Source organism: Pseudorca crassidens, chromosome 12 (genome assembly GCF_039906515.1).
Source record: "Pseudorca crassidens isolate mPseCra1 chromosome 12, mPseCra1.hap1, whole genome shotgun sequence".
Classification (NCBI taxonomy): Eukaryota; Metazoa; Chordata; class Mammalia; order Artiodactyla; family Delphinidae; genus Pseudorca; species Pseudorca crassidens.
This window is the reverse complement of record NC_090307.1, coordinates 59,023,980-59,049,614: the sequence shown is the minus strand read 5'-3', so window position 1 is coordinate 59,049,614 and position 25,635 is coordinate 59,023,980. Positions and strand designations below refer to the sequence as shown.

Genomic DNA, 25,635 nt, shown 5'->3' with positions numbered 1-25,635 from the left:
CATTACGGCAATGGCAGAATGATGCGGTGGGTCGTATTTCTTTGTTGTTTCCTTCTGCTCCGCTGAATAAACAGTTTTCAGATCGGTCTCCTCCCTTTACTTCACCCAACTGTGCTTGCAGACTGTTCATTCATTTCAAGATATAAGTGATACAGAAGAGCACCCGTTGTTGCCCTTTTCCATAATAGGGCTTAAGGAAAAGCAAAAGCGACAGAAATTCTGGCAATAGCCATAATTCAGGGGCAGTCATGTTCAGATTGGGTTGGGGGACAGGGGCAGAAATGGTGGTCTCCTCTGCAGTGAGCAGAGCATGTGGTCCTGTCTTTCTGCCTGCAGGTAGGAGAAACAGCACTACTTCCTGTAGGCGGTTAGAGGAATAAAGGAGGTAATTCATAAAATGTGCTCACTGTGCCAGGAGCATAGCAAGTGCTTAGTGAAGATTAGCTAGAAACAGCAGCAGCGGTGGCAGCAGTAATTTACTACAAAGATTGGCATCCAGCACTTCAGGTGGGGGAAAGTATGAAAGAAGGCCACGTGGGAAAATAAACGTGACGCATATTCTGATGCCAACTAGACTGTAGGGAAAACTTTTCAGTGGGGATTAGGGAAAAGTAAAATATTTAAGGTAGAGCCAGGGCAGTGTCATAAAACTCAAAATGCTGTCGTATGGTTATTATTACCGCTGTTTGGCAATGGTTTATGAGAATCTGCCCTGTAAAACATCACTTCTGTTGCAGAGTCTGTTGTTATAAACTCTTGATGGGATGGCGTTGCCTGCTATTTCTGCAAAGTTAACAACATGGTTGTGGCAGACACTGATGCTCGCCTAGACAATAGCAACTCCTCCTTCATCTGGGTGAGCCCTGATTTTGTCCTGGTATCTACCTTTCACCCATGTGGTTCAGGTAAACACTGATTAGTCTAGGCTATAATGATGGTTCCGTTCCTGTTGCCAGTGATTGGTTCAGGGTGGCCATATAACCAAATAGATAAGAAGGAAATCTTGCTGGTTGAGACATGTGTAGAGGGGGTGGAAAGGGAGGAAGGCATCTAGTAAAAGGTTCCTAGCTCTTAGAAATAGTCAGAAGGAAGAAGGAGTCCACTTTCCACCTCTGGATGTTGCTTTATGAGGTTGTGATGCCTGGATCTATTGCAGCCATCTTGTGGACATGAGGTAGAAACCAGCCATCATTTTATTATTATTATTATTGGCTTATTTTTGCCTGGGGAGAGATACATCCCATCATGTTTTTGTTCTGGATGAAGATAGGACTGAAGAAGGGGGATGAATGCATATTGCTATTGTTTTTGCACATTCTGCATTTGTTGAATCCTACTACTTCTGCTCCACAATACTGTGGATTCTGATCCCAGAGTCTCTCTGCTCTCTTGGGCTGACTGAGTCCCACCTTCTTGACAGTCCTCTTCTAGTATATTCTAGGATGTGGCTTTTTCTGACTATTTCCTATGTCTACTCAATCCTATATGCTTTTCTTTGTCCACAAATTTGTAAAGCTCTCTCTTCATTGGTGCCCTCTGTTCCATTTTCTCTTCTTTCTGTGTTTGTGGGTTTAGTCCTTTTTGTACTTTTATATATGGGAAAGTACACAGGCTAATGCTTGTGCTTAGTGGATCAGTATGACTATTTCTTTTGTAAATTGCTCATTATAATTAACTTCTGTTTTATATTGGGGTTGTCATCGATTTGCAAGACCTATTTACATATTAAGATACCAACCGCTTTTCACATATATAACCAACATTTTTCCTAGTTTATTGCTTTTGAAAATTGTTTGTGTTTTTCTTGACATATGGAAGATTATATTGTCACGTAGTAAGATTTATCAATCTTCTTTGTGATTTCTTTCTTTGTTTTTATTCTTAGAAGGACTTTTTCTCCCCAAGATCCAATATATATTCGCTCTACATTTTTGATTCTCCCTTCCTCTCTGTCTTCCGGCACACCATCATCATTGGTCCATGCAGAGCTCTTGTTTTTTTATTTTCTTTTTTTCCTTTTATCCTCCATCCTCAGTGCCATTTCTCTCTCCAACCACATACATCTATTCTAATGCATCCAATGTATGTTCTTTATTTTAAAAACAGTCACCATTTTTTCTCCATCTGGAGTTAGAGATTTAAAAATTAAAAAAAAAAATTTACCCAGTTTTCTCACTGTCTTTCTCTGTTCATTTGAATTGCCTTCTTTACCAAATGTCAGGTACCAGGCTTTCTAACCTGTTCCGTTTATCCATCTGACTGCTTTGGTGCTAAGATCACACTACCTTAATGATTATATAATTTAAAAACATTTGAGTATGCGGGAATGAAAATCACGTGTGATGTTCTTCCTGTGTCATTTAATTCTTTTCTCTTTTTTAATATGATAGACAAGGGGACCATTCTCTAATAACTAGCACATCTATGTATGTTAGTGTAGCAAATTACTAGTCACTGTCACCTAGGCCAGTCACGCCTTACATTTTGCAGATGGTGAAAAATATTATGGTAGATGTGACTTTAGGAGCAGAAACATACTTAAAAGTAGTGCCTGTGACTGATTCAAAAGGAAACATGCTCACATGTTTTAGTGAACTCTGGTTTAGAGTTACTGAAGATGTTTACTGTGATTAACATTCTTGTAACCTTAAATCATGCTCTGTCAACTTCTAAGAAAACAATTTCAAATGTCATTTTGTGCGTTGATTGTGCAAGGATCCAAGAATGAAATCGGGTTCTGACCTTCCTTTTATCCGTGTTGAGCAGACTTTTCTGTCTGGAATTGGTATTTATCAACAGCTTTCGTCTTTCCTGTGTGTTTATCATGGGGATGTGGTTTGAATATGGTTCTTATAACATGGAGCATGTGGAAATATTGTGGTGAGAATCAGATTTTCTGCTTTTGGACACAAAATGGTGCCTTGTTTCCTGAAGCAGCCCTGGACGGTGGTCCTCTGTGCCTGCTGTGGGGGAGGACAGACAGGGAGAAAAAGCGCAGCAAAGACTTTTTTGTGCCCCCTAGAGCAAAACAAAAAGGGAAAAGTTGGCAACTGACTAGTGCCTGAAAGCCAAATGTGTTAATTCAGAAAAATGACAACTCTAGCATTTTGTTGGGGCAAAATGGCAAAAAAACCCAAATGCATTGCTATAAGATGTGAACATTTTAATTCCTACCAATAATCAGTAATATAATAATTGAGGGGGGCTTGGTTTTGAGGAGGGGTTAGGGCACTTTAGGTAATTTAGGTAATTATTTAGTTTAGGGAACCTTCTCACTAATAGATGCTTATAATCCTTCTGTATACTGTGTACATTCTAGTTGATTTGCCAAAAATCACAAGCTTAAAAGCTATGAAAATAATAGTTTATCACAATAATTGCATAGCACATTTTAGAACGCTGAATATCAGAGGATTTTTAGAAAAGGAACCTTGAACCAGACAGGTCAAATGAATTGTCAAGTTGCTTAGTAACTTAGGGGTGAAACTGGCTGCAAATCAGACCTTTATCAAAGCCCACTGTGGGAACTTCCATGGTGGTGCAGTGGTTAAGAATCCACCTGCCAATGCAGGGGACACGGGTTCTATCCCTGGTCCAGGAAGATCCCACATGCCGCAGAGCAGCTAAGCCTGTGCACCACAGCTACTGAGCCTGCAAGTCACAACTACTGAGCCCACGTGCCGCAACTACTGAACCCCGGGCGCCTAGAGCCCGTGCTCCAGCAACAAGTGAAGCCACCGCAATGAGAACCCCACGCACTGCAACGAAGAGTAGCCCCTGCTCGCTGCAACTACAGAAAGCCTGCATGTAGCAAGGAAGACCCAACGTGGCCAAAAAAATAAAAAAAGACCAGTGTGGGTTCTGCCATGTAGGAAATGCAAACTGCTTTCTCTAAGAATCAACTGGCAAAGGCTGTCTGGAGCACTGGTTGGAGACTGGGGATGTAGCCAAGCTCACTTTTAACAAGTGACAGGAGGGTTAGCAGTGCCAGCCTTAGAAAGAGGTGAGGTGAGACATGCAGCCTATGTCTGCTCACACCGTATTGCACTTTTCTTGTACTCCAAGAGATAAGTTTATAGATGTTCTTAGCTTATCCGCTGAGGATTCCACTTAGGCCACGTTGGATGTGTGGGTGAAGCTCCCTGGTACCTGATTTAAGGACAGGGATTGAAGACAGAACAAGTGCCCAGATAGAACCCTTAGCATCCCATCTTGGAAAACTCTCATCTCTACTTTATCTGAAAACTGGGCGTGACCCCAGAGTGTCCCTGTGTTCCTGCTGCTCTGAGGGGTTAAAGGTCATACTATAATTACAGAGAGCAGACAGAGCACAGGAAGTGAAGTGCTTTGTTGTTACTGCTGTTATTTCTTGCCCTTCACTCATACCACCCTTGGGGTGTTGGCAGGTATGTGCCCTGCAGACCTCGCCACTCTCCAGTTACCAGGTGAGCATGGGATGGAGCCAGTAGCTGATGGACCATTTTATTTGCTTTTCTTAGGCACCAGTTAAAGTCGTAGATGACATCTCCCCTTGATAAGCAGCAGACAGACGTTGAAACATTTCAATAGAATGTTTTGCTGGGTTCATCTTTCCTTTTTCATGGGGACTGGCACTGATCCATATTTCCTCAGTGAGTTTTCATGCTCTGCAGCCTATCTGGCTGGTAGACTAGAGTACACATAAGAGAGACGCCAGCTGTCTACAGCAGGAACTGAAATAATGAGTTGAGAAATATTCAGTTAATGGGCTGGAAAGGTGGAAATTAATTCAAATCATTGAGGACAACATTACTTATACATTTTGTTTTTAGACATAATGGAATAAAAGGTAATGGTTTTTACTCCCAACTTTTAATATCATTCATAAAGACCAGTGATATGGTAATTTCCCTCATGCATTGTCACTGGGAATGCATTATTGCACCAATTCATTTTTATGTTACATGATATAAATGTTATGTATAAAGGATGACACTAATGTCCTATGTATTACTTGTAAGGCAGGTGCTACAGTTGTTTTCAAATGTTGTGATAAAATTTTTGTTAAGCTACTCACCTTCAACCACCTTTTTCCCCTGTGACCAATGAGGATACACTGAAGCAAGCTTACATGTTGAGAGCTGAGATCCCTATTTATGGAAAGGACTGGAGCCGCCTGGCTCATCCCAGATTGTATGACCTTGACCGTTTTAGCTCTATGCAAAACAGTTGAGTTCACTGGATTAGAGATAATGAAGTAGAAATTAGATACACATTTTCCACTTGCTTTTCCAGAGTTAATTTTCTTTTGAGTGAATGAAGAACTCATTTAGTAAAATAAATACAAAATTGTCATATCTGCAATCCACCAGTGCCTCTAAATTGTGCTAGCCATACCTCAAGCCACAAGCAGTGAACTGATTGCTCCTCAACTTCACAGAATTCTAGCCTGTGTAGGAAAATGAACTTTGTAATAAGAGTAGGCACTAATAGGGTATATTTGTTATCTTTTTGTCATCTTGCTAGGATTAATTTTTCCCTCCCCCTGGGTTAACATGGTTTTTTTACATAACATCATTTCCATGTGCATTTTATTTATTTATTTATTTATAAATTTATTTATTTTTGGCTGCGTTGGGTCTTCGTTGCTGTGCCGGGGCTTTCTCTAGTTGCAGCGAATGGGGCTACTCTTCGCTGCGGTGCGCGGGCTTCTCTTTGCGGTGGCTTCTCTCATTGCGGAGCATGGGCTCTAGGCGCGCAAGCTTCAGTAGTTGTGGCTCGCGGGCTCTAGAGCGCAGCCTCAGAAGTTGTGGCGCACGGGCTTAGTTGCCCCATGGCATGTGGGATCTTCCTGGATGAGGGCTCAAACCCGTGTCCCCTGCATTGGCAGGCAGATTCTTAACCACTGCACCACCAGGGAAGTCCTCCATGTGCATTTTAAATTCAAATATGAGTTGGGTTTTTTTTTCAACCATCCTTTTTTTTCATCTTGCTCTAGATTTTCTGCACACAGTTAGAGAATATATTCCAAATACAGGTGTAATATCTGCCTATGATATATATTCAAATGTGTATGATCTTTTCTGTTCATTTGATAGAATTACAACCTCCACCCTTTTCACAGTTTTCTAAAAAGGCCTAATTGTTGTACTATTAGATTTTAAAATAAACTGCCTGGTATATTATGTGATTCACTAAGTATACCAGATGGATCCAAAAGATACCGAGTCATGTTGCTCAGCCTGAACACACATATTGATAACATTTTCTGCCAGCATTTTTTTTATCATTTGCAAATATTCTACCTGTTAAAGCTTCAGAGATTTGGAAGTATGTCTTCTAATTTTATTACTTCTTAGAATCCATTTTAATTCATATCTATTAACTCCAATCAAGTATTGAAATAAATAGCTTGAAGGCTGCCAAGAGGACAACATGACTTTAACATACAAAGCATTTAAACCGTGTATATGAGAAGGAATTTTTCCATAGATAAGAGCTTCTAACTTGAGAGTGTTCCTGGTCAATAATGCCTTTGGCCTCGAAACAAAGCAGGCGTTGAGGGTTTTCTCCTTGATTTATTTCCATCTCTCAATGATCCAAAAATGATTAAAGAAGCAGCTCCTTTTCCCTCAAAAAAAAGTAGTTTTCTTACATTGTCCATGAACCTGAGAGCTTTGACAAATTTAACTGTAATTAAAGAGGAAAACCCTGGAAGTAATACTAATCTCCATAACCCTGGTTGGAGACCAAGAGAGGGGCATAGATGTAGCAACAGTTAGAATTTTGAAATTAATGGGTCAAAGCTTGTCGAAGATGAATGTCTGATTAGTGTTTCCCAGAGTGCCGTGGGATCTGGCACTCAGCTAATTCAGTAAATGGAAAAGACACCCCTCGCACTTGGGGGCTTTGATTATCGGTTTGGTTGTCCCCATTAATTAAGTAAACGGTGAAATGCTCACTTGCCCACTGAATTTCCTCATGCTCCATGGGTATAGACTGAAGATGAGCATTAAGTAACACCTGAAACTGCATCAAAATTACCTGCCGTGGTGACTAAATATGTAAACTTCTGAGCCCATCCCCCACCGTCTTCCCTGTGACGTGACTCTGACTATGTGGCTCTGGTGATGCCGGGTTTCGGGAACCACCAACCCACCTGAGGGTCAGTGACCTGCCTGGGGCCCGTCACTTCGATCTCACCTTTTCAGTGAAGGATCATCCTCTTTCTGTGTGTTCACTGTTTTCTGCTGCTTGTGCCATGACTGGGCGACCCTTTTGCTCTTTATGCCCCTAGTCGTGCTGATTTTAGGTCTTTCTAAAGAGAAATCTGTACAAAATGGGAATTTGGAACTTACGGCAGAATTTGAAAGAATCCCTTCAGCCTTATTTGCTATATACCACGATGCAAGCACATACCACATTCAACTATTGATGGCATCGGAATATTTATTATAACACTTTTAATCCTCATATTTATGTAATACACCTCGGAAAGCATTTCTGTTGTGATCTCTGTGCAAACCTATGCAAATATGTTATTTTCACTCATTGAAACAGAAATGGCAGCACTTTAAATAATATGTAAATGTGAAGTCTTGAGTCTTAAACTAGTTACAATGTGTCTTATGTAGTTAATTTCTATTTTCCATAGTTTGCTTTGCTGAAAGCTTTTTTTTTTTACTATCTACAGTTTCAATCAGACGCATGTGATTTAATTTTATTTTGGGGTAGCTAATTTGCATCCTCAGAGAAACTGTTTCTCTCTTTCTTCATCCCTCCGTCCCTCCCTCCCTCCCTCCCTTCTTTTCTCCGAATCTGATTCTCAGACCAGATGCTCAGTGCATTTGCTGTGCTCTGACTTGGAGGTTTGAGGCTGACAGCCAAAGCTCCCTGCGACCCAGGGCGAGACGCGAAATGAGCCCCCGTCACGTGGGTCTAACAACGGTTCCTACCGTCTGGGTTTATTTTCCTTCAGCTTCTTCTTCCTTCTGAAATATCACTGGAGAGAAAAAAAGACATAAAACATCTGATTTTGTTCTTCACTTCCTTTTCTATTTCCAGCCACCTGTTCTCATTTTCTAATTAACCCCAACACAGCAACAAGAGCCAAGATTCTCATGGTTATATAAGAAGGTATAATAAAAGGAAAGCCACGTCTACTAGAATTTTGCCCAAGGGAAACTCGGCTTCATGGTTGAAGAAGGCGTTCTGTTCTCTCTTCGTCCAATTTGTAGGGGAAGCAGCGGTGATTTGCCTTCTCACTCCTCTGCTACAAAAACAAATCAGGTGTTTTTGCGTGTATTGTGTGAGGAAGGCAAGGCTTCCTGTGAGCTCAGAGAAGTCTGGAGGTGGGGTTCGAACCCAGTACCTCTAGGACAGGAGCCCCCTCCGCACAGGCTGACGGCCTCTGAGCACCTGCTGTGAGACCTGATTCATTAGAGCCCGATGTGTGCAGGGTTCAGGGAGTTGATCAATGCCTGGAGAGTCTTCCTGGCAAACGATTGACCAGGAGGAACAAAATCACGCTTCAGCCTCTGAAGGGACTTTTCACACCGCCTTGCTCTGAAAAGTATTTGAAACCAAATGGAGGGTGCTGAGAACTGACACGCAGGGGGTCTGTAAGGAGGAGAAAGGAGGAGAGAAGGGAGAAAAACAGGCTGATAGGAAACGAGAGAGAGGAACTTGCTGTAAAATTTCAAAGGTCGTCATTGGCCTGGTTAGATGTGGCCTAGAAACTGGAGCAGCCTTTCTGATATTCTTACGCCAGGGTGCCTTCTGCACGGAGGCCCGGGCTGGTGCCAAAAGGACGTCTCCTCAGCTGTTTCCTCCTGAGCTGGACTCTCATTGCAGTGAAGCAGTAAAACGTAGCAAAGGCGGCCAAGAGCCGGGAATTAATGGGAGCAGAGAGAGAGGAGAAGACAGAACAGATTGGAGAACAGAAACTGAGCACCCCGTACAGCAGTCCTTCACCCAACAAATCCTGAGTGTCTGCTGTGAACCAGGGCTGTGCTAGACCCTGGGGTCGGAGGGGTGAGCGGGACAGATGGGGTTGTGCTCTCGGGGGCTGATGGTCTCGTGAGGAAGGACGGACCATTAGCACAGGCCAGGCTGCTGCAAGCAGATGGGTGGTAGGTTCATTCCTGACAGCTGTTTATTCCCCCTTGATGAGAGACTTTCAAAGAGCTGCAGTATAAGGAAGACTTTTCTTCTCAGGATTAAGTTCAGAAAACTGAACGCGGCATTGCTACCAAGGGTCAAGTGCCCCATGTTAAAGGTTTTGAATTTTAGACAAAGGTGGACGGCTTGAAATCCATGTAGACCCAAACTCTTTTGCTTTTTGTATTTTAATTTATTTAACAGTCACCTTGGTCAGGGTCCCCAACCTTTTTGGCACCAGGGACCAGTTTCATGGAAGACAGTTTTTCCTCGGACAGGGGTAGGAGGTGGGAATGGTTCAGACAGTGATACGAGTGATGGGGAGTGATGGGGACCTGCTGCTCACCTCCTGCCATGCGGCCTGGCTCCTAACAGGCCGCTGACCAGTACTGGTCCGTGGCCCAGGGGTTGGGGACCCCTGACTTTGGTACTCCTTGCTTTAAGTCACAGTTCTAAGCACACAAATATTCACGTATTTAATCTTCATAACAGTCTTATGAGGGAGGTGCTATCATTGTGCCCACTTTATAGGGGAGGAAATTGGCTTGCTCAGGGTCTCACAGTGCTCTGGGCTCAGTGTTTGGGTCCTTCCCCAAATTCATATGTTGAAATCTTAACCCCCAATGTGGTAGTATTAGGAGGTGGGGATTTAGAGAGGTGATTAGGTCATGAGGGTGGAACCCTCATCAATATGATTAGTGCCCTTATCAAAGAGGCCCCAGAGAGATCTCTCCACCCCTCCACCATGTGAGGACACAGTGAAAAGACATCTGTGAACCAAGACTCAGGCCCTCACCAGAAACCGAATCTGTGGGCACCTTGATCTTAGAATTCCACCCTCCAGAACTGTGAGAAATGAATGTTTGATGTTTAAGCCCCTTGATCTGTGGTATTTATGTTATAGTAGCCTGAACAGACTAAGACACACAGTAAGTGCTAATGGGCATTCAACACGGGGTCTTCTAGTGATGAACTGAACACAAAACCAAGTGAGAGAAGGAGGGAGGGCTTGGGGTCAGACGAGAGGCAGGTGCCTGGTCAGCAGGGCCCTGAAAGCCATGGTGAGAGGTGAGCTTTCACTCCAGCTGCAGTGGGAGACCAGGGGAGGTTTTGAGCCGTGGAGTGACATATTGGGTTTCCATTTAAAAAGGTTCCTCTGGCTTCTGTCAGAGGAGCAAGTGGAAGGATAAATAAAAGGTGTAATAACAGGACAATGACTTGATGTGGGGAAAAAAAAAAATTAGGAAACAAGCCCTGGCATGTGTTTATGTGGTTTCCATGCTGTGCAGAGGACGAGTTCATCTTTGGGCTGCATTCCGAGCTGCCAACTCCTTGCCTTCTGGAGACCAGGTGACAGCAGGGAGGCGTCACGGAAAGGACTCCTGGCAGGCAGTTCTAATCCCAGCTCAGGGACGTACAGAGTGGGACCCCAGTGAGTGGCTTCACACAGTACCTGGGTCTCCATTTCTCTGCTTAAAGAACTGAGAGACTTGATTCTTTATCCCTGTTCATCTTTTTAAGTCTTAAAATATTTTATGATCCTTAAAAACTGTGAGAAAGCTTAGACATCACATCCTTCCGGAAGGTGAAAACTTGGCCTGTCTTGTGCGAACCTGGCACATTTAGACATGTAATCAGTGTTTCGTGAGTGACTATTTAGGAGCAGGTAGACTTGAGGATGGCTGTTGGAAGGCTAGTTCCACAGCATGCCCCGGCTTCTGCTCACGTCCCTCCATCAGGAATTCGTTTATAGCATCTGTCTGCCTCTCACTGCTTCTAGCATCTCTAGAGTGATGTGGGAGCAAGAGGGACCCTGGGGGCCATGAGCTGTTTCAAGGGACAGGGATGCTGCGCCTGCAGCACACACTTCCTGTGGCTGGACGACACGGTCTCACAGAACTTCTGCAAGTTTTCAAACGTATGTGGAGGCTGTGGAGATTAATAACATTTTCATTCATCTAAAAGAATTTCTGAATTCATAGCCTCTTTTTGTCATTGGGTCATGAGGGGCTATGTGAAATACTTTGACGTGACAAAGGAATCATCTTCAAAAGGTTGGGAGCTGCTCCTTCAAGGAGAGTAGGAATGCTTCTACTTTACATCAGAGGATAGTGTTCCTCTGGTCATCCTCCTGAGAGTCCTGCAATATACTCCCATCCTCCAGGGATGAAGAATGACTATTGAGAGATTCTTCAGACAAGACATTAAAATGTAATCTTGCACTGAAGACTTTTCACAGCTGGGAATTTGATTCCTTCTTTAGCAGAAAAACAGTGATTGTGAGGATTACGCTGTTTATTTTTAGGGAGGACAGTACGAGAGGGATTCTTCTTTTTTTTTTTTTTATAAGGCCGCACCATGTGGCATGCAGGATACCAGAGATCGAACCTACGCCGCCTGCACTGGGAGCATGGAGGCGTAACCACTGGACCACCAGGGAAGTCCTTGTTTTTGCTTTTTTTTTTTTTTTGCGGTACACGGGCCTCTCACTGCTGTGGCCTCTTCCGTTGCGGAGCACAGGCTCCGGACGTGCAGGCTCAGCGGCCACGGCTCACGGGCCCAGCCGCTCCGCGGCATGTGGGATCTTCCCAGACCAGGGCACGAACCCACGTCCCCTGCATCGGCAGGTGGACTATCAACCACTGCGCCACCAGGGAAGCCCCTTGTTTTTGCTTTTTAAGGATTCCTCCGAAGGCACTCAGAGAGCTGGTATCAGTTCCTTCCTTCCTCCCTCTCTTTCTCCTCCTCTTCCTCCTTCCTCCCTTTCCATTTTGAGTAGGAAGGGAGAGCATGTGGCTAGTTTTGCCTAGGAACTCAGAATCTTCTGTTAAATATTTAAGAGATCTGGTAATTCGGTCAAGTAATTTTCATCTGAATGAGGACAGGAAACCTCTGGACTGTATTTCCAGCTGCTCCAGAACTCTTGGGAGGACAAATTAAATGGCTTGTGAGAGTTTCTGTGGTCAGAAAGTACCATGGATGTGCTGGTTATTCTTACTGTGTTTAATTAAATAAAACCACAGCCTTGTCTCATGAATCAAAGATTTCCCCTGCCGACAGTCTCACACACACATTTACACACTCACACACTCATACACTCAAAGTATTCACACACACACACACACGCACACCCCATACATCCCGTGTCTGCAGCAACCCCAGAAGTGGCCACTAGGGGGAAGCAGAGGCTGCAGAACCGGGCGGTGGGGGGAGCCGAGACTCGGGGGTGGAGGGAAGGCCTGGGGCAGGGATCTGGCTCCGAGGGTGGGAGGGGCGTCCGCGATCCCCAGCGTCCCCAGGTTGGTTCTGCTTTCTCTTCGGGTCCAGTATGTCGCCTTTTTTAACATGCGCTCACATGGTGCTTACCTTTTCTGTCCCCTTAATACCGGGCTCCCATATTTCCAGAGTGGCCATCTGGGCTGTGACCCCACCTGCTGTCCCTTCCTGGCACATCCCTGGCACGGGGGACTGCGGGAGCCCACAGTTTTGGCCAGCTGGGTTTGTTTGGTGGCCCTGGGAGGGGAGGACAGGCAGTGGGTGACATGGCCACCCGGGAGAAGTGAGCTGATTAGAAAAGCTGAGAAGAGGGGCAGTGGCTGTCACAGGGTGGTTGGGGGCCCATCTCCCCCTCCCGCCCCCTGTTGTTTGATGTGGATAATGGACTTGTTTTCATTCTCATGGAAAGTGTCATGCACACCCGTAGTTTGGGGACAGATTCTTGGTTTCCCCTTTCCTCTGCATTGCCATTCCCGAATCCCTCCTGCATAGAAATTCTAGAGCTGCTACTGGCCACAAAAAACTAGGAACCAGAGGAGTTGGGGTTCCTTCGTCTTTGGGGCGAAAGGAGGGAAACTTGAAGCTGAATTTTGCAGAAATGCATGTGGAGGTCAAAACCGCCTTTCGCGTCTCTTGGAACTCATAACCCAGTCTTGATGGAGTTATTTGCTATCCAAGTGTTCAGAAAATTAAATACCTAAAGCATTTCCAAGATGACATTTTTACAGACATTTTTCCTGCCTCAGCTTCCTCAAGTGAAAAGCTTTTTTCTCTTGTGTGTGTGTGTGTGTGTGTGTGTGTGTGTGTGTGTGCGCGCGCACGTGTGTGTGTGTTTCCATGACAAAAACTGCTTAGTTTAAGGTAGCCTGACGTATGAATTTTTTCCTTTATGGTTGTTACTTTTTGTGTCCTGTTTAAGAAATATTTGCCTACTCCCAGGTCATAAAAATATTCTTTTATATTTTCTTCTAAAAGCTTGATAGTCTTTTAAACACTGTTTTCCTTAAGAGCAGTTTTAAGTTCAGAGCACAATTAAGGGGAAGGTAGAGAGATTTCCCAAATACGCCCTGCCCCACACATGCGCAGCCACTCCCCTAATCAACATCCCCACCAGGATGGCGCATTTGTTACAGTCAGTGACCCTACATGGACACGTCATCACCCAGAGTCTGTAGTTTACATTAGGCTTCACTCTTGGTTTTATATTAATACATTCCATGGGTTTGGGCAAATGTATGATGACGTGTGTCCACCATTATAGTGTCACACAGAATATTTCCACTGCCCTAAAAATCCTCTGTGCTCCAGCTTGTTTTGCTTTTCAAATACAGATATGAAATCCACCTGGAACTGATTTTTAGGCATAATGTGAGGTAGTCAAAGTTCTTTATTTTTCCATATGAATAACTACTAGGCCCGACCCCATTGCTTGAAAATGCCGTGCTTTCCCTACTTCACTACTGTGTTGGTGTTTTTGTAAATCAGGTGACCCCAAATGTGGAGGGCTGTTTCTAGACTCCTTATTCTATTCTACTGGTCAGTTTTTCTACTGCTATATCAATATCCCACTTTCTTAATTACTGTAGCTTTATGTCTAGTATTGAGAGCTGTTGAAACAGGTCCTCCCTGTTTGTTATTCTGTTTTCAAAATTACCTTTGCTCTTTTAGGCCAAAATACTCAAATTTGATTTCTAGATTAAAACTGTCTTTTCCTCTTCAAGTTTTATGGGCATGATTCTTTATGGCTCTCCTAAAAATAACACATGGGAGGCCAGCCATATAGTATAAGTTTAATTATGTTCTAAAATAATGAGATAGCTCTACAAGGGCAAAGCTTTCTAGGACACGGTAAGTCCGTGAGTCACACGTCTGTCCTGCCCGCCAGGGTCAGGGAAAGAATTTCCCTTTTTTTCTCTTTCCAAATTCCAACTGTCTTTCAAGGCCTGCTCCAAAGCCGCACGTTCCCACCTGGATTACGTAACTCCCCTCACACTTGCCCAGCCGCCCTGCATGGCACAGATTTGGTGATGATGCAGTGTTACTCTCAGGAAAAGACCCGCCACCTCCCAGCCTCCCAGGACCTCCACCGTCTGGGCTGGACCACTTTCCACAGCATCTCCCGTTTCCCCCTCCCCCCGTGGTACCCAGCCTTCAGGTCCCCACAGGGCTCTGCCCCACACACTCCGGGGACTTTCCATTTGGGTTTGATCTTTCTGCCTCTGCGCAGTTCTTCGCTTCTTGTTCCCACAGCCTTCCTTGTATGGGCTGATGCCTTGTGAACCCTTCAAGTCCTCCATCTGGGCATCCTTCCCTGGCCCCCAGACTACATCAGCTCCCCTTGTAATATGCTCCCCCTTCATGGCGTGCATCGCAGCTCAAAATTATAAACCTAATGGATGATTTGATCAACGCCTGACTCTTCCACTAGATTCTAAACTCCAATAAGGCGGGATCCAGGACTCATCCTTTTTCATCTCTGATATCTAGCCTAGTATTTGTCACATAGCAACTGCTCGGTAATTCTTCTATGAATGAATGCATGTGTGAATGAAACACTTTGGCCTCGTGGCCTGTGTTACTCTTCACAGCACCCTGCATGCAGATGCTCTATAAATATCTTTCTGATTCATCTTACCTTGTTCTGTAGGACATTTTAATAACGAATGCTGTGTAGTTTCTAAGAGTAGCTTGCCACATTCTGAATTGAGAGGCCTGGCCATTGCAGGCAGAGTCAGGGTGATTCTTCAGGCCCTGTACTTGGTTTGATAGGGGTGGTAGTGGTAATCAAATACGACTTAGAAGTGTCCCCCACCTGCCATACCTGTCTTGCTTTCCATATCTCAAGTCTACCTTTTGGAAACCCCTGGGAATGCATGTCACTTCACCTTGCTCGCTCAGTGGCAAAGCAGGACAGCCAGGAGGGCTTCGTTGGCATTTGGCCTAGATGAGTGAGAGCTAACATCTGGTCCATCATGGAAAATTCCTGTAGTTACAGAGCTGGAAAATAGACTATCATTCCATTAATAAAGGGACCAGAATTAGTTCTTGTTCTCTGTGCTTCGTGTGCTAGTCATTGATGAATGATAAGCCTGTCTTTATAGTCGCAAGCAGTCAGAGGGGAAGATAAAAAGTATGCTCCCTGGTCACCATCAGCAGCACTGCATTGGAGGGAGGGGGCAGGCTGTGGTGGTTGAGCCCCATCCTGTCCTGATAGGGACGTCTGTAACTTGCATATTTAATGGGGAGAGGCAACAGTTAGAGATGCCGCTTCTGATACAGCCTCTGCCCCCTCCTCTGTACGACCAAGGGAGAACCACTAATTGGATTCTGCCTCAAAAATGGGAACACTGACCTTTTCTCAAATCCACCAAACTGCAATATAATAGGGTTAATGTCATAGAGGTAAATGACACTTAGGTTCTTAGGGGAAAAAACTGTGTGTGTGTGTGTGTGTGTGTGTGTGTGTGTGTGTATAAATACATTGTGTGTGTGTGTGTGTGTGTGTATATATAAATACATTGTGTGTGTGTGTATGTGTGTGTGTGTGTTATGCGGGCCTCTCACTGTTGTGGCCTCTCCCGTTGCGGAGCACAGGCTCCGGACGCGCAGGCTCAGCGGCCATGGCTCATGGGCCCAGCCGCTCCGCGGCATGTGGGATCTTCCCGGACCGGGGCACGAACCCGTGTCCCCTGCATCGGCAGGCGGACTCTCAACCACTGTGCCACCAGGGAAGCCCAAACAGTGTATATTTTTATCAGGAGGACCTTCCTATGGTCCTTAGAGGCATGGTTTTAATGGATGTGAATAAGGAATTAAGACCAGTTATTAACCACATTGCAATGGAGGTCCTCAGTTGCCTTCCGGGGCTGGGGCAGGTGGAACAGCAGGATCTGAGGGCGGGGTGAGCGGGGGTGGGGCTCAGGGAAGCACGACCACAGGGATGTCTGAGTGTGTGTGTGTGGGGTGGTGCGGGGGGAGTGGGTTATGATTCAGGGTGGAAAGAGCTGAAGACGAATTAGGTTACATCACATTCTTGATTTCAGCGTATTTATATTGGGCATTTTGAGTTTAAAGCTAATTAAATTGATGCATCATCTTTTGTGAAATACCAAAAGGATTTGGTAAACACTAATTAGGCTAGAGGACGTTTACATCATTTAACACTAGGCAATTGGCCACCTACAACATGTGGGTGATTCATTAATTTCAAGTAAATTTAATGGATGTAATTAAATGGCAAGACTCTGAGGGTTTCTATGGCTGGCTCTGCCTTCCACCCCGCGTAATGCACTTCTTCACACTTACTCATATTCAGGGTGTCCACGGGGATGTTCTCAGAGACCCTGTCCTTCTACGTGAATGCCAGAGGAGCACCAGCGAGTTGTTACACTGGATGCGTGCCTGCTTCCTCCACCCTCACCGGCACCCCGTGCTCTGCCCCCCAGGGGGCCTGGGTGATTCCTTCCTGTGTTCCACCTCTTGATCCAACCTGATTGGGTCAGAATGAGCCCCAGGCGTTCAATCGATGGCCTGGCGTGAAAGTCCTGTATCTCAGGGATGACGGTGGTTGAGTCGTTCGTGTTCTTGCACAGGAATTTCAACTGAAGAAATGGCCAGAATCAGGCAGTTGCAAGTAGAATCTTAGTTGAAAGGTTCTCAGAGAGAAGGCAGCGTGCAAAGTCACGAATAAGTAAAGGCCATGAAGTCAGGGAGTCAGGCTGGAAGAAAGGGAGAGTTGTTAGTTGGAAGCAGCCGATGGAGCGTTGAAACTCTCTAACAGCAGAGAATAATCTAGATAATCCAATCACTGGAGCTATATTGGGTTATTACAGTTTCTGAACTGAAATGTAAGACTCAGCCGACCATTTCCATGACGTCTGGCTGTGACACGTGTATCCCCACAGTAACACCCCCACCCCCAAAACAACTTAAGGAAGCAGAAGAGAGTATCTTTCCTTGCATACCAAGGAATCTAACACACAACATGTATCTGAGGTTTATGTAACTTTTTTCTTTCAGTTTTATTGAGATATAATCGACATCATCATAAAAATTTAAGGTGGACAGCATAATGACTTATGCATATCGTGAAATGGTTCCTACAATAAGTTTAGTTAACATCAATCATCTCGCATAGATATGACAAAAAAAGAAAAAGAAAAATTTTTTTCTTGTGATGAGAATTTTATGATATATTCTCTTAGCAACTTTCAAATTTATATTTGAAAGTTTCAAAAGACAACTATAGTCATTGTACATTAAATTAAATCCTCAGTACTCATTTATCTTATAACTGGAAGTTTGTACCTTTTGGCCACCTTCATCCAATTCCTTCACCCCCCGTCTCCCACCTCTGGTAATCACAAGTCTGATCTCTTCTTCTATGAGTTTGAGTTTTTTGTTTTTTGATTTCTTTTAGAGTCCACATATAAGTGAGATGATATGGTATTTTTCTTTCTCTGCCTGACTTATCTCACTTAGCATAATGTCCTCAAGGTCTAGCCATGTTGTCACAACGGCAGGATTTCCTTCCTTTTTAATGGCTGAATAGTATTCCATTGTGTGTGTGTGTGTGTGTGTGTGCGCGCGTGTTTGTGTGTGTATCTCACAACCTCTTTATCCATTATCTGTTGATACACCCTTAGGTTGTTTCTATGTCTTGGCTGTTACGAATGATGCTGCAATGAACATGGGGGTGCAGACATCTCTTCAAGATACTGATTTCATTTCCTTTGGATATGTGCCCAGAAGCAGAATTGCTGGATCATATGGTAGTCCCATTTTTTATTTTTGGAGGAACCTCCATACTGTTTTCCATAGTGGCTGCACTAATATATAATCCCACCAACAGTGCACCAGGGCCCCCTTTTCTCCACATCCTCGCCAGCATTTATCTCTTGTTTTTCTTTTTTCGGTACGCGGGCCTCTCACTGCTGTGGCCTCTCCCGTCGCGGAGCACAGGCTCCGGACGCGCAGGCTCAGCGGCCATGGCTCACGGGCCCAGCTGCTCCGCGGCATGTGGGATCTTCCCGGACCGGAGCACGAACCCGTGTCCCCTGCATCGGCAGGCGGACTCTCAACCACTGTGCCACCAGGGAAGCCCTATCTCTTGTTTTTTTGATGATAGGATTCTCACAGACCTGAGGAGATACCTCATTGTGGTTTTGATTTGCATTTCCCTAATGACTAGTGATGTTGAGCATCTTTTCATGTAGCTGTTGACCACTTGAATATCTTCTTTGGAAATAATGTCTGTTCAGCTCCTTTGCCATATTTCAATTGGATTACTTGTTTTTCTGTTACTGACTTGTATAAGTTCTTTATATATTTTGGATATTAACCCTTTTCAGATATATGATCTGCAAATGTTTGCACCCATTCTATAGGTTTCCTTTTCCTTTTTGAAATTTTCATTTTTCATTCCTTTTGCTGTGCAGAAGCTCTTTAGTTTGATGTAGTCTCACTTGTTTATTTTTAATTTTGTTGCTTGTGCTTTAGGTGTCATAGTCAAAAACTCATTGCCAAGACTCTTGTCAAGGAACTTTTTTCCCTATGTTTCCTTTTAGGAATTATATGGTTTCAGGTCTTACATCTAAGTCTTTAATCCATTTTGAGTTAATTTTTTTTTTTTGCGGTACGCGGGCCTCTCACTGTTGTGGCCTCTCCCATTGTGGAGCACAGGCTCCGGACGCGCAGGCTCAGCGGCCATGGCTCACGGGCCCAGCCGCTCCGCGGCATGTGGGATCTTCCCGGACCGGGGCACGAACCCGTGTCCCCTGCATCGGCAGGCGGACTCTCAACCACTGCGCCACCAGGGAAGCCCCATTTTGAGTTAATTTTTGTGAGTGGTGTGAGATAGGGGTCTAGTTTCATTCTTTCATATGTGAATGTCCAATTTTTCCAGCACCATTTATTGAAGAGACTGTCTTCTCCATTGGGTATTCTTGGCTCCCTTGTCAAATATTAGTTGACCGTATATACATGGGTTTATTTCTGGGCCGTCTGTTCTGTTCCATTGGTCTATATGTCTGTTTTTATGCCAGTACCATATGGTTTTGATTAGTGCAGTGTTTATAAATAGCTTGAAATTGAGAAGTGTGTTGCCTCCCGCTTTATTCTCCTTTTGCAGGGCTGCTTTGGCTGCTTAGAGCCTTCTGTGGTGCCATATGTAACTTTTTGTTTTGCTTTTATTCTCTAAATGCTCTGAGTGGCTTTACCCTCCTCTTCATCCTTGTCTTTCTCTGTTCCAGCTTGTTGCAGCTCTTTTTTGTCCCACATCCTCACTGTAGATAGATATTCCCGACCCAGAGCAAAGTGGTAATGAGGGCAGTTAAGGTTATACCAGCCTTGCAAGTCACCAAAGGGATGCTCCAGACACAGCATCATGCAGACTGCCTTTGACTTTTTTTTTTTTTTTTTTTGCGGTACGCGGGCCTCTCACTGTTGGGTCCTCTCCCGTTGCGGAGCACAGGTTCCGGACGCGCAGGCTCAGCGGCCATGGCTCACGGGCCCAGCCGCTCCGCGGCATGTGGGATCTTCCCGGACCGGGGCACGAACCCGTGTCCCCTGCATTGGCAGGCGGACTCTCAACCACTGCGCCACCAGGGAAGCCCTGCCTTTGACTTTTTAGTCAATTTATCTTCATAATGGATGTGGACCATTTTTAAAGTCTTTATTGAATTTGTTACAATATTGCTTCTGTCTTTTTTTTAATGTTTTGGCTTTTTGGCCGTGAGACATGTGGGATCTTAGCTCCCCGACCAGGGATGGAACCCACACTCCCTGCACTGGAAGGCAAAGTCCTAACCACTGGACCGCCAGGGAAGTCCCTATCTTCATAATGGATGGACGAGGGGAAGACTATTTAGCTCAGCTATTAAGTCACAGCTAAATTTAGAGTAGATTTTCTTCTCTTTCTCTTTCTCTCTAAGAAATCAGCTTACTCTTATCCTTAGATTCTTCCTTCCTCCATCCAAAGATTGAAAAGTAGCTTCACACTAGGGACTTTTTAGCGTTAACACAGATCTGGTTTGGCTAAGATACTCTTTCCAGGAGCAAACATGGACCGTTTGAACTGTTTTTGTTTGTCCACACACTTATGCTCTTTGTTGGTCGTAGCCAGAGCTCCCTGAGGATCAGGGAGTGCAAGTGTATATCCTCCCTCTTTTCAATTTAGCCTTGCCCTTGTGTGGAAGTAATTGCTTCTTTGTTTTAGCGATAGAACCTCCCTGAGTTGTAGCTGGACATATGGCTACCCGGTTGAAGACTGTATTTCATAGTCGCCTGTGTGGTAGGTGTGCCCATATGATTCAGTTTCCCGCCATAAAATGTGAGCAGAGTGATAGTCACAGGGTCTGTGGCAATTCCTCAAAAGGAACTGACCTGCCCTCCCTTTTCTCTTTGGCGTCCTTCCAGCCCCAGATGGGACCTTGGTTAATAAGCTCCACCCGTGCAGTTGGGGGCAGAGTAATGAGAGGGAAGGGAGTGGGCTCTTGAGAGAGCCTGTTGGAGCAGGACCACCTACTCGCAGGAGAACCTCTGGGCTGTTACAGGCGAGAGCAGGCAACATGTCTTCCCGTGTCAGCTCTTCTATGTTTGAGTTTCTCCGTTACAACTGCCCAGTCTGTACCCCAACCAGTACACAGTGGTGGACACTAAGTGCTCAGGAACCTCACTGAGTGATGAATAGGTGTTATGTCACTTGATCTTCTAGCAACCACCCCTAAATAGATACTACTTGCCCATTTTACAGATGTGCAAACAGACTTAGGAAGGCGAGGTGACTTGCCCAAGATCACACGGCTGTAAGTGGTAGAAGGAACTTGGACTCGGCTCTGAAGTGCTTCAAAACACGTATCCTTAATTGCTGTGCCCTCGCGTCTCTTGATATTACTGTTCACTCTTTTTTCTAAGAGAATATTCGAAGTATTCTTCTCTGCCAATTTAAAGTTTCAGTATGTTACACATCGCGACTCTGGGCTCTACTGCTTCTCTGCTTGGTTTGGTGTAGATTGCTCACTTTATTCTGCTGTTTTGGGGAGGTGGGGGTGGGAGCGAGGACCATCCTTTAGTTTTGAATACATTCATTTTGCCTCATTCATTAGACTGTAAATCCCTCAGGGGATAGTGCTAGTGACACATGCTGAGTAAATGACGGTTACACGTCTAAAGAGAAAAGATATGTCTGGTCTTCCAGAATGATGCAGTGTTCTCTTGTGTGATGTTTTTCTCACGGGTGTATAAATTCTGTTGTTAATCAGTCAGTCCTGGTGAAAGCCAGCCCCCATTTAAAATACATTTTCATGGCAGAATATTTGAATCGAGGTAACATTGGAAGAGATGATTTTGAGTAAGGAATGATGCCCACCTACTTATTGTTCTAAATATAAGCAGGTGGGATTTTAACTTTTCATACTGGCACTTCAGCCAGATGTTAGATTCATGATCATTCTGCCACGTCTGAGTTCGTGTGAAGTTTGCTGCATGATTAAAGCAAGTTCAGAATAATAGTGCTTCAGATAAGATGTATTATTTTTTTTTCTAACATGAGAAAGGTCTGGAGGTGGGCAGCTGAGGACTGGTATGGTGGCTTCGTGGTCACTGGATGCAAGCTCCTTCTAACTTTTTCCTCCCAAATCCCTGAAAATGGTTTCCATTCTAAAGGTTCCCTCCTGGTTACCAAGAGCCCTGGTAGAGACAACCATTGTTTCAGAGTTGCAGGCAGTAGGATGGGGAGGGGGCAAAGGGCCTTTACCTTCCTTTTCCCTCTTAAAGACCTCTTCCAGAATTTTCACTAAATGAACCTCCACCTCACTGGTCAGAACCTAGCTCTACCTAGTTACAGAGCTGCCCAAGTAAAATCAGGGTTTTGTCTTGTTTTTAAGGAAGAAGGAGAAGGGTCAGTGTTAGGTGGACTGCCTGCCTTCTAATTAGAAAATTCCCACCATTCTAGATCGGGGTGGCGAACTATGGTCCATGGGCCAAATCTGGCCTGCAGCCTGCCTTTTAAATTTATTCTTATTTCTTATTTTTAATAGCTCATTTCAGGTTACCACAGCAGAGCTGAGTATTTGTTACAGAGATTGTAGAGCCCACAAATCTAAAATATTTCCTGTCTGATCCTCATTAGAAAAAGTGTGCCAACCCCTGTTCTTCTAAATCATGGGGGATGGATTCTGAGGAATGAATGGTTTCATTCCTTGGGGTGCTATTCCAGGAGCAGCATGGAGCTTAATATGAATTCAATAATAATCTGTTCTTCTCCAGCCCCAAGTGAAGTTGTATCCATTAAGCATATGTTTGCCTGCAAGTACCATAAAACCTGACTAATGGCAGATGAAACAAAAAGAAGTGTATTTATCTTGGATACAAAGAAGTCCAGAAGTACGTGGTCCAGGATTGGTACAGATGCTGAATGATGCTTTCCAAATGGGTTCTTTTTTTTCTCCCCAACCATGCCGAGAATGTTGGCTTTCTTCTCATGCTTATTGTAAGACGGCTACAGCACCTAAAGGTGTAATGTCTGCATCCTGCATAGGAAGAAAGGGAAGGTGCCGAAGGGGGCATGAGTCCGTCCCCCTTCCAGAAAGTTTCCCAGGGTCCTCACTGGCCAGGACTATGTCTCATGTCCACCGCTAGCAGCAGAGGATGCTGGGATGATGAGAATAGAAATTGGGTGCGTCGCTGGGGCAGACACATGGAGGTTGTGTTGGAAAGGGAGACGTGGAGGCAAGAGTGGTGTGTGCTGTGTAGGGCACCCCTGCAACTAATGTGGGTCCCTCTAGAGATATTACCTTTGTTAGAGTCTCTCCTTTCCTATCTGCCTTTGCCTGTCACGGTTCCCAAAATTAATTAATTAATTAAGATTAATTAATTAATCTTGTTCTTTTCACCTCCCTTTTGTATTCTCGGCTAGGTGAGAAACCTGGAAGTGAGCCGGAAGAGGCGAAGCTGCAGATCGCCAGCAAACAGATTGTGCAGAATGCCATCCTGCGGGCTGTGCAGCAGGTCTCCCGGGAGAGTCGGCAGAGGGAAGCCGGGGCTGGCGACACCCCTCGGGGCAGCTTCCGGCCAGGCGCAGGGGAATTAACCAAGAAGCATGAAAAGAAGTAACACGGTGGATGGGGCTCTTGTCACACGCTTGGTTTCCAGCCTTTTTTTTAGCATAGGATGCGTTGCCAAAAATGTTGCCAGTAAAGCGGACCGAAGTGTCAGCGACACCTAGCAGTAGGATGAATTCACACTAGGCCTTGGCCGAGAAGCACTGTTCTGCAAAAGTGCATTAGATGCTTCTGTTTATATTGATGCAGTGCCTCTGAAACGTAGTCGGGCCAAACATGACACTGTCATTGCAAACGTAGTTTTGCAGCACAATTCATTTCTAAAGTTCTTTTTTTTTTTTTAAAATGATTCCCTATGTTTATTTACTTTGGCCTTGTATGCATTCTGTCTGTGACCTTAACCAGCAGTTCTTTCTGCTGAAACACCGAGAGCTGTACTGTGATCTTTATAATATTTAAACAAGATGTGCTGGAAAGGTAAAGGAATGGTGTTACAGTCCTCCTCAGATATGGAATTGAAGGCTTTACTAAAGTGGGTTCAGGTCCAAGATCATATTAAGCAAAGGCAAATTCTAAGTCCCTCAGGATCTTACCAAAGCATGTATTTATACATATTGTTTTTTTAAAAAGGAGGACCCCAGCTTTTCCAGAACTCAGTCTCAGTTCTGTCAGTTGTTTGATAGTTAATGTTTCCTCTCTGTGCAGAAATCCTTGGGAAATATTATGGATTTCTTTTTCCATTTCAAGATGAAAATAAGACAGGTGAATCTAAATGCACGAGTCGCCGATGTCGGCAGCCCCTTGAAGAGAAACTGGAGTTGTAGATTCCATCTTGGAGATATCCTAGGGTCAGCTTATGGGGTGCAGGGTCCTTGGAAGAAGCTCTGGGGACTTATAAATGCTGTGTTGCCATCAGACTATGCACTTGCACTAGTACCTTGCTAATAGGAACATTTCTTTTCCCATCCACAAATTAGATTTTTTTTTTGAGATTATGAAAATCATACATATCAGGAATGAATGACACATAAAATGGGAAAATCATTTCCTCAACTGAAACGTGAAAATACAGTGGGATCAACAAAGCGACCATGCTGTGAAAGCAGTCATGGGACCATATGTGTGTGAATGAATAAAGCCATCTCTGTTGCAACAGAATGACTTCCGCTCCACTCTCATGTGGGTACCGCACAGCTTTCTGTGTCCTTAGAGTCCCATTTCCTGGGTTTCCCAGCAGTTACTGAGTTGATGCTACTGGGAACAGATGAAGAATTTGATCTTTGTTAGAAATTTTTGGGCTTCAGAGTATCAATGTTTACGTTTGATAGTTTTTTAAAAAGCAAAGTATCAACATATGAAGTGTGACTGATATTAAGACATACTTCTAGAATTCCAATATGTTACACTTTCCAGAATGGATACTATTGAGAAATAAATGAAAACAATCTCTTATCAGTTCTGTTAGACTGTCTCACACCATGTACAGATGGAATAAATTCACAGGGGGAATGTCTGTGGGAGGGAGCAGAGGGGTTAACATTTAAATATGGTTTGTTCATAATTTTCTTTAAGTAGTACTCATGACAATTGAAGAATGAGTTTAAGTTGACCTGAAGTCATATAATGGATGTGATACAATTGTACAGCCTAGATAATAGGAATGAAGATATTAAGGGAAATTATTCAGGAGTACCCACAAATAACAAAATAAACCCAATGCTTGTAATTTGCAAGTGATCTGGCACTCTGTTTACTGAGATGTCTGGATATAACCAGCCTTGGCTTTTGCTGCCGTATGTCAGAAACACATAAACACGTTCTCTTTCCTCTCTGGTGTGTCTGTGCTAGTACGTTGGGGATCTTGGAGAATATCTGATTAACCTCTGTATCTAAATGTTATTTATAAATAAAATATATCCAGCTTTGAAATACGTTGTCATTTATAGCCAAGTTTTCTTCGCCCTACTCTTTGGTCCTTTCACATGGGGCTACGAGGCATCCCAAGGCTGTTCCAAACCTCTAGATCTCGTGACCCTGAAAGCACTTCTTAACAGGCCTTCACTGTCACTGTCTGAGGACAGCTGTGGGATGGGTGTTCCTGAGGCTTGAGCAGAAAAGGGTGCGTGCTAAGAAGTGGCCTTTAGATCTCAGGAAGTAAAGG

The 25,635-nt window shown here is 44.4% G+C and overlaps 1 protein-coding gene across 3 annotated transcripts in view; it reads left to right on the top strand.

Annotated features, from left to right (window-relative positions):
- AKAIN1 (A-kinase anchor inhibitor 1) overlaps positions 1 to 25,403 on the top strand; it is an 80,864-nt gene extending 55,461 nt beyond the window's left edge. For 2 of the 3 annotated variants that reach the window (XR_010933131.1, XR_010933130.1), the window contains exon 3: positions 23,330 to 23,461. Coding sequence is in view for 1 of the 3 variants with exons in the window: in XM_067699629.1 (XP_067555730.1) it covers positions 23,330 to 23,526 (197 nt within the window). In the remaining 2 variants the exon portion in view is untranslated. Of the gene's footprint in view, positions 1 to 23,329 lie in introns of all 3 variants that reach the window. The other variant, XM_067699629.1, reaches the window with a different exon arrangement.
- Positions 25,404 to 25,635: the final 232 nt, after the last annotated feature.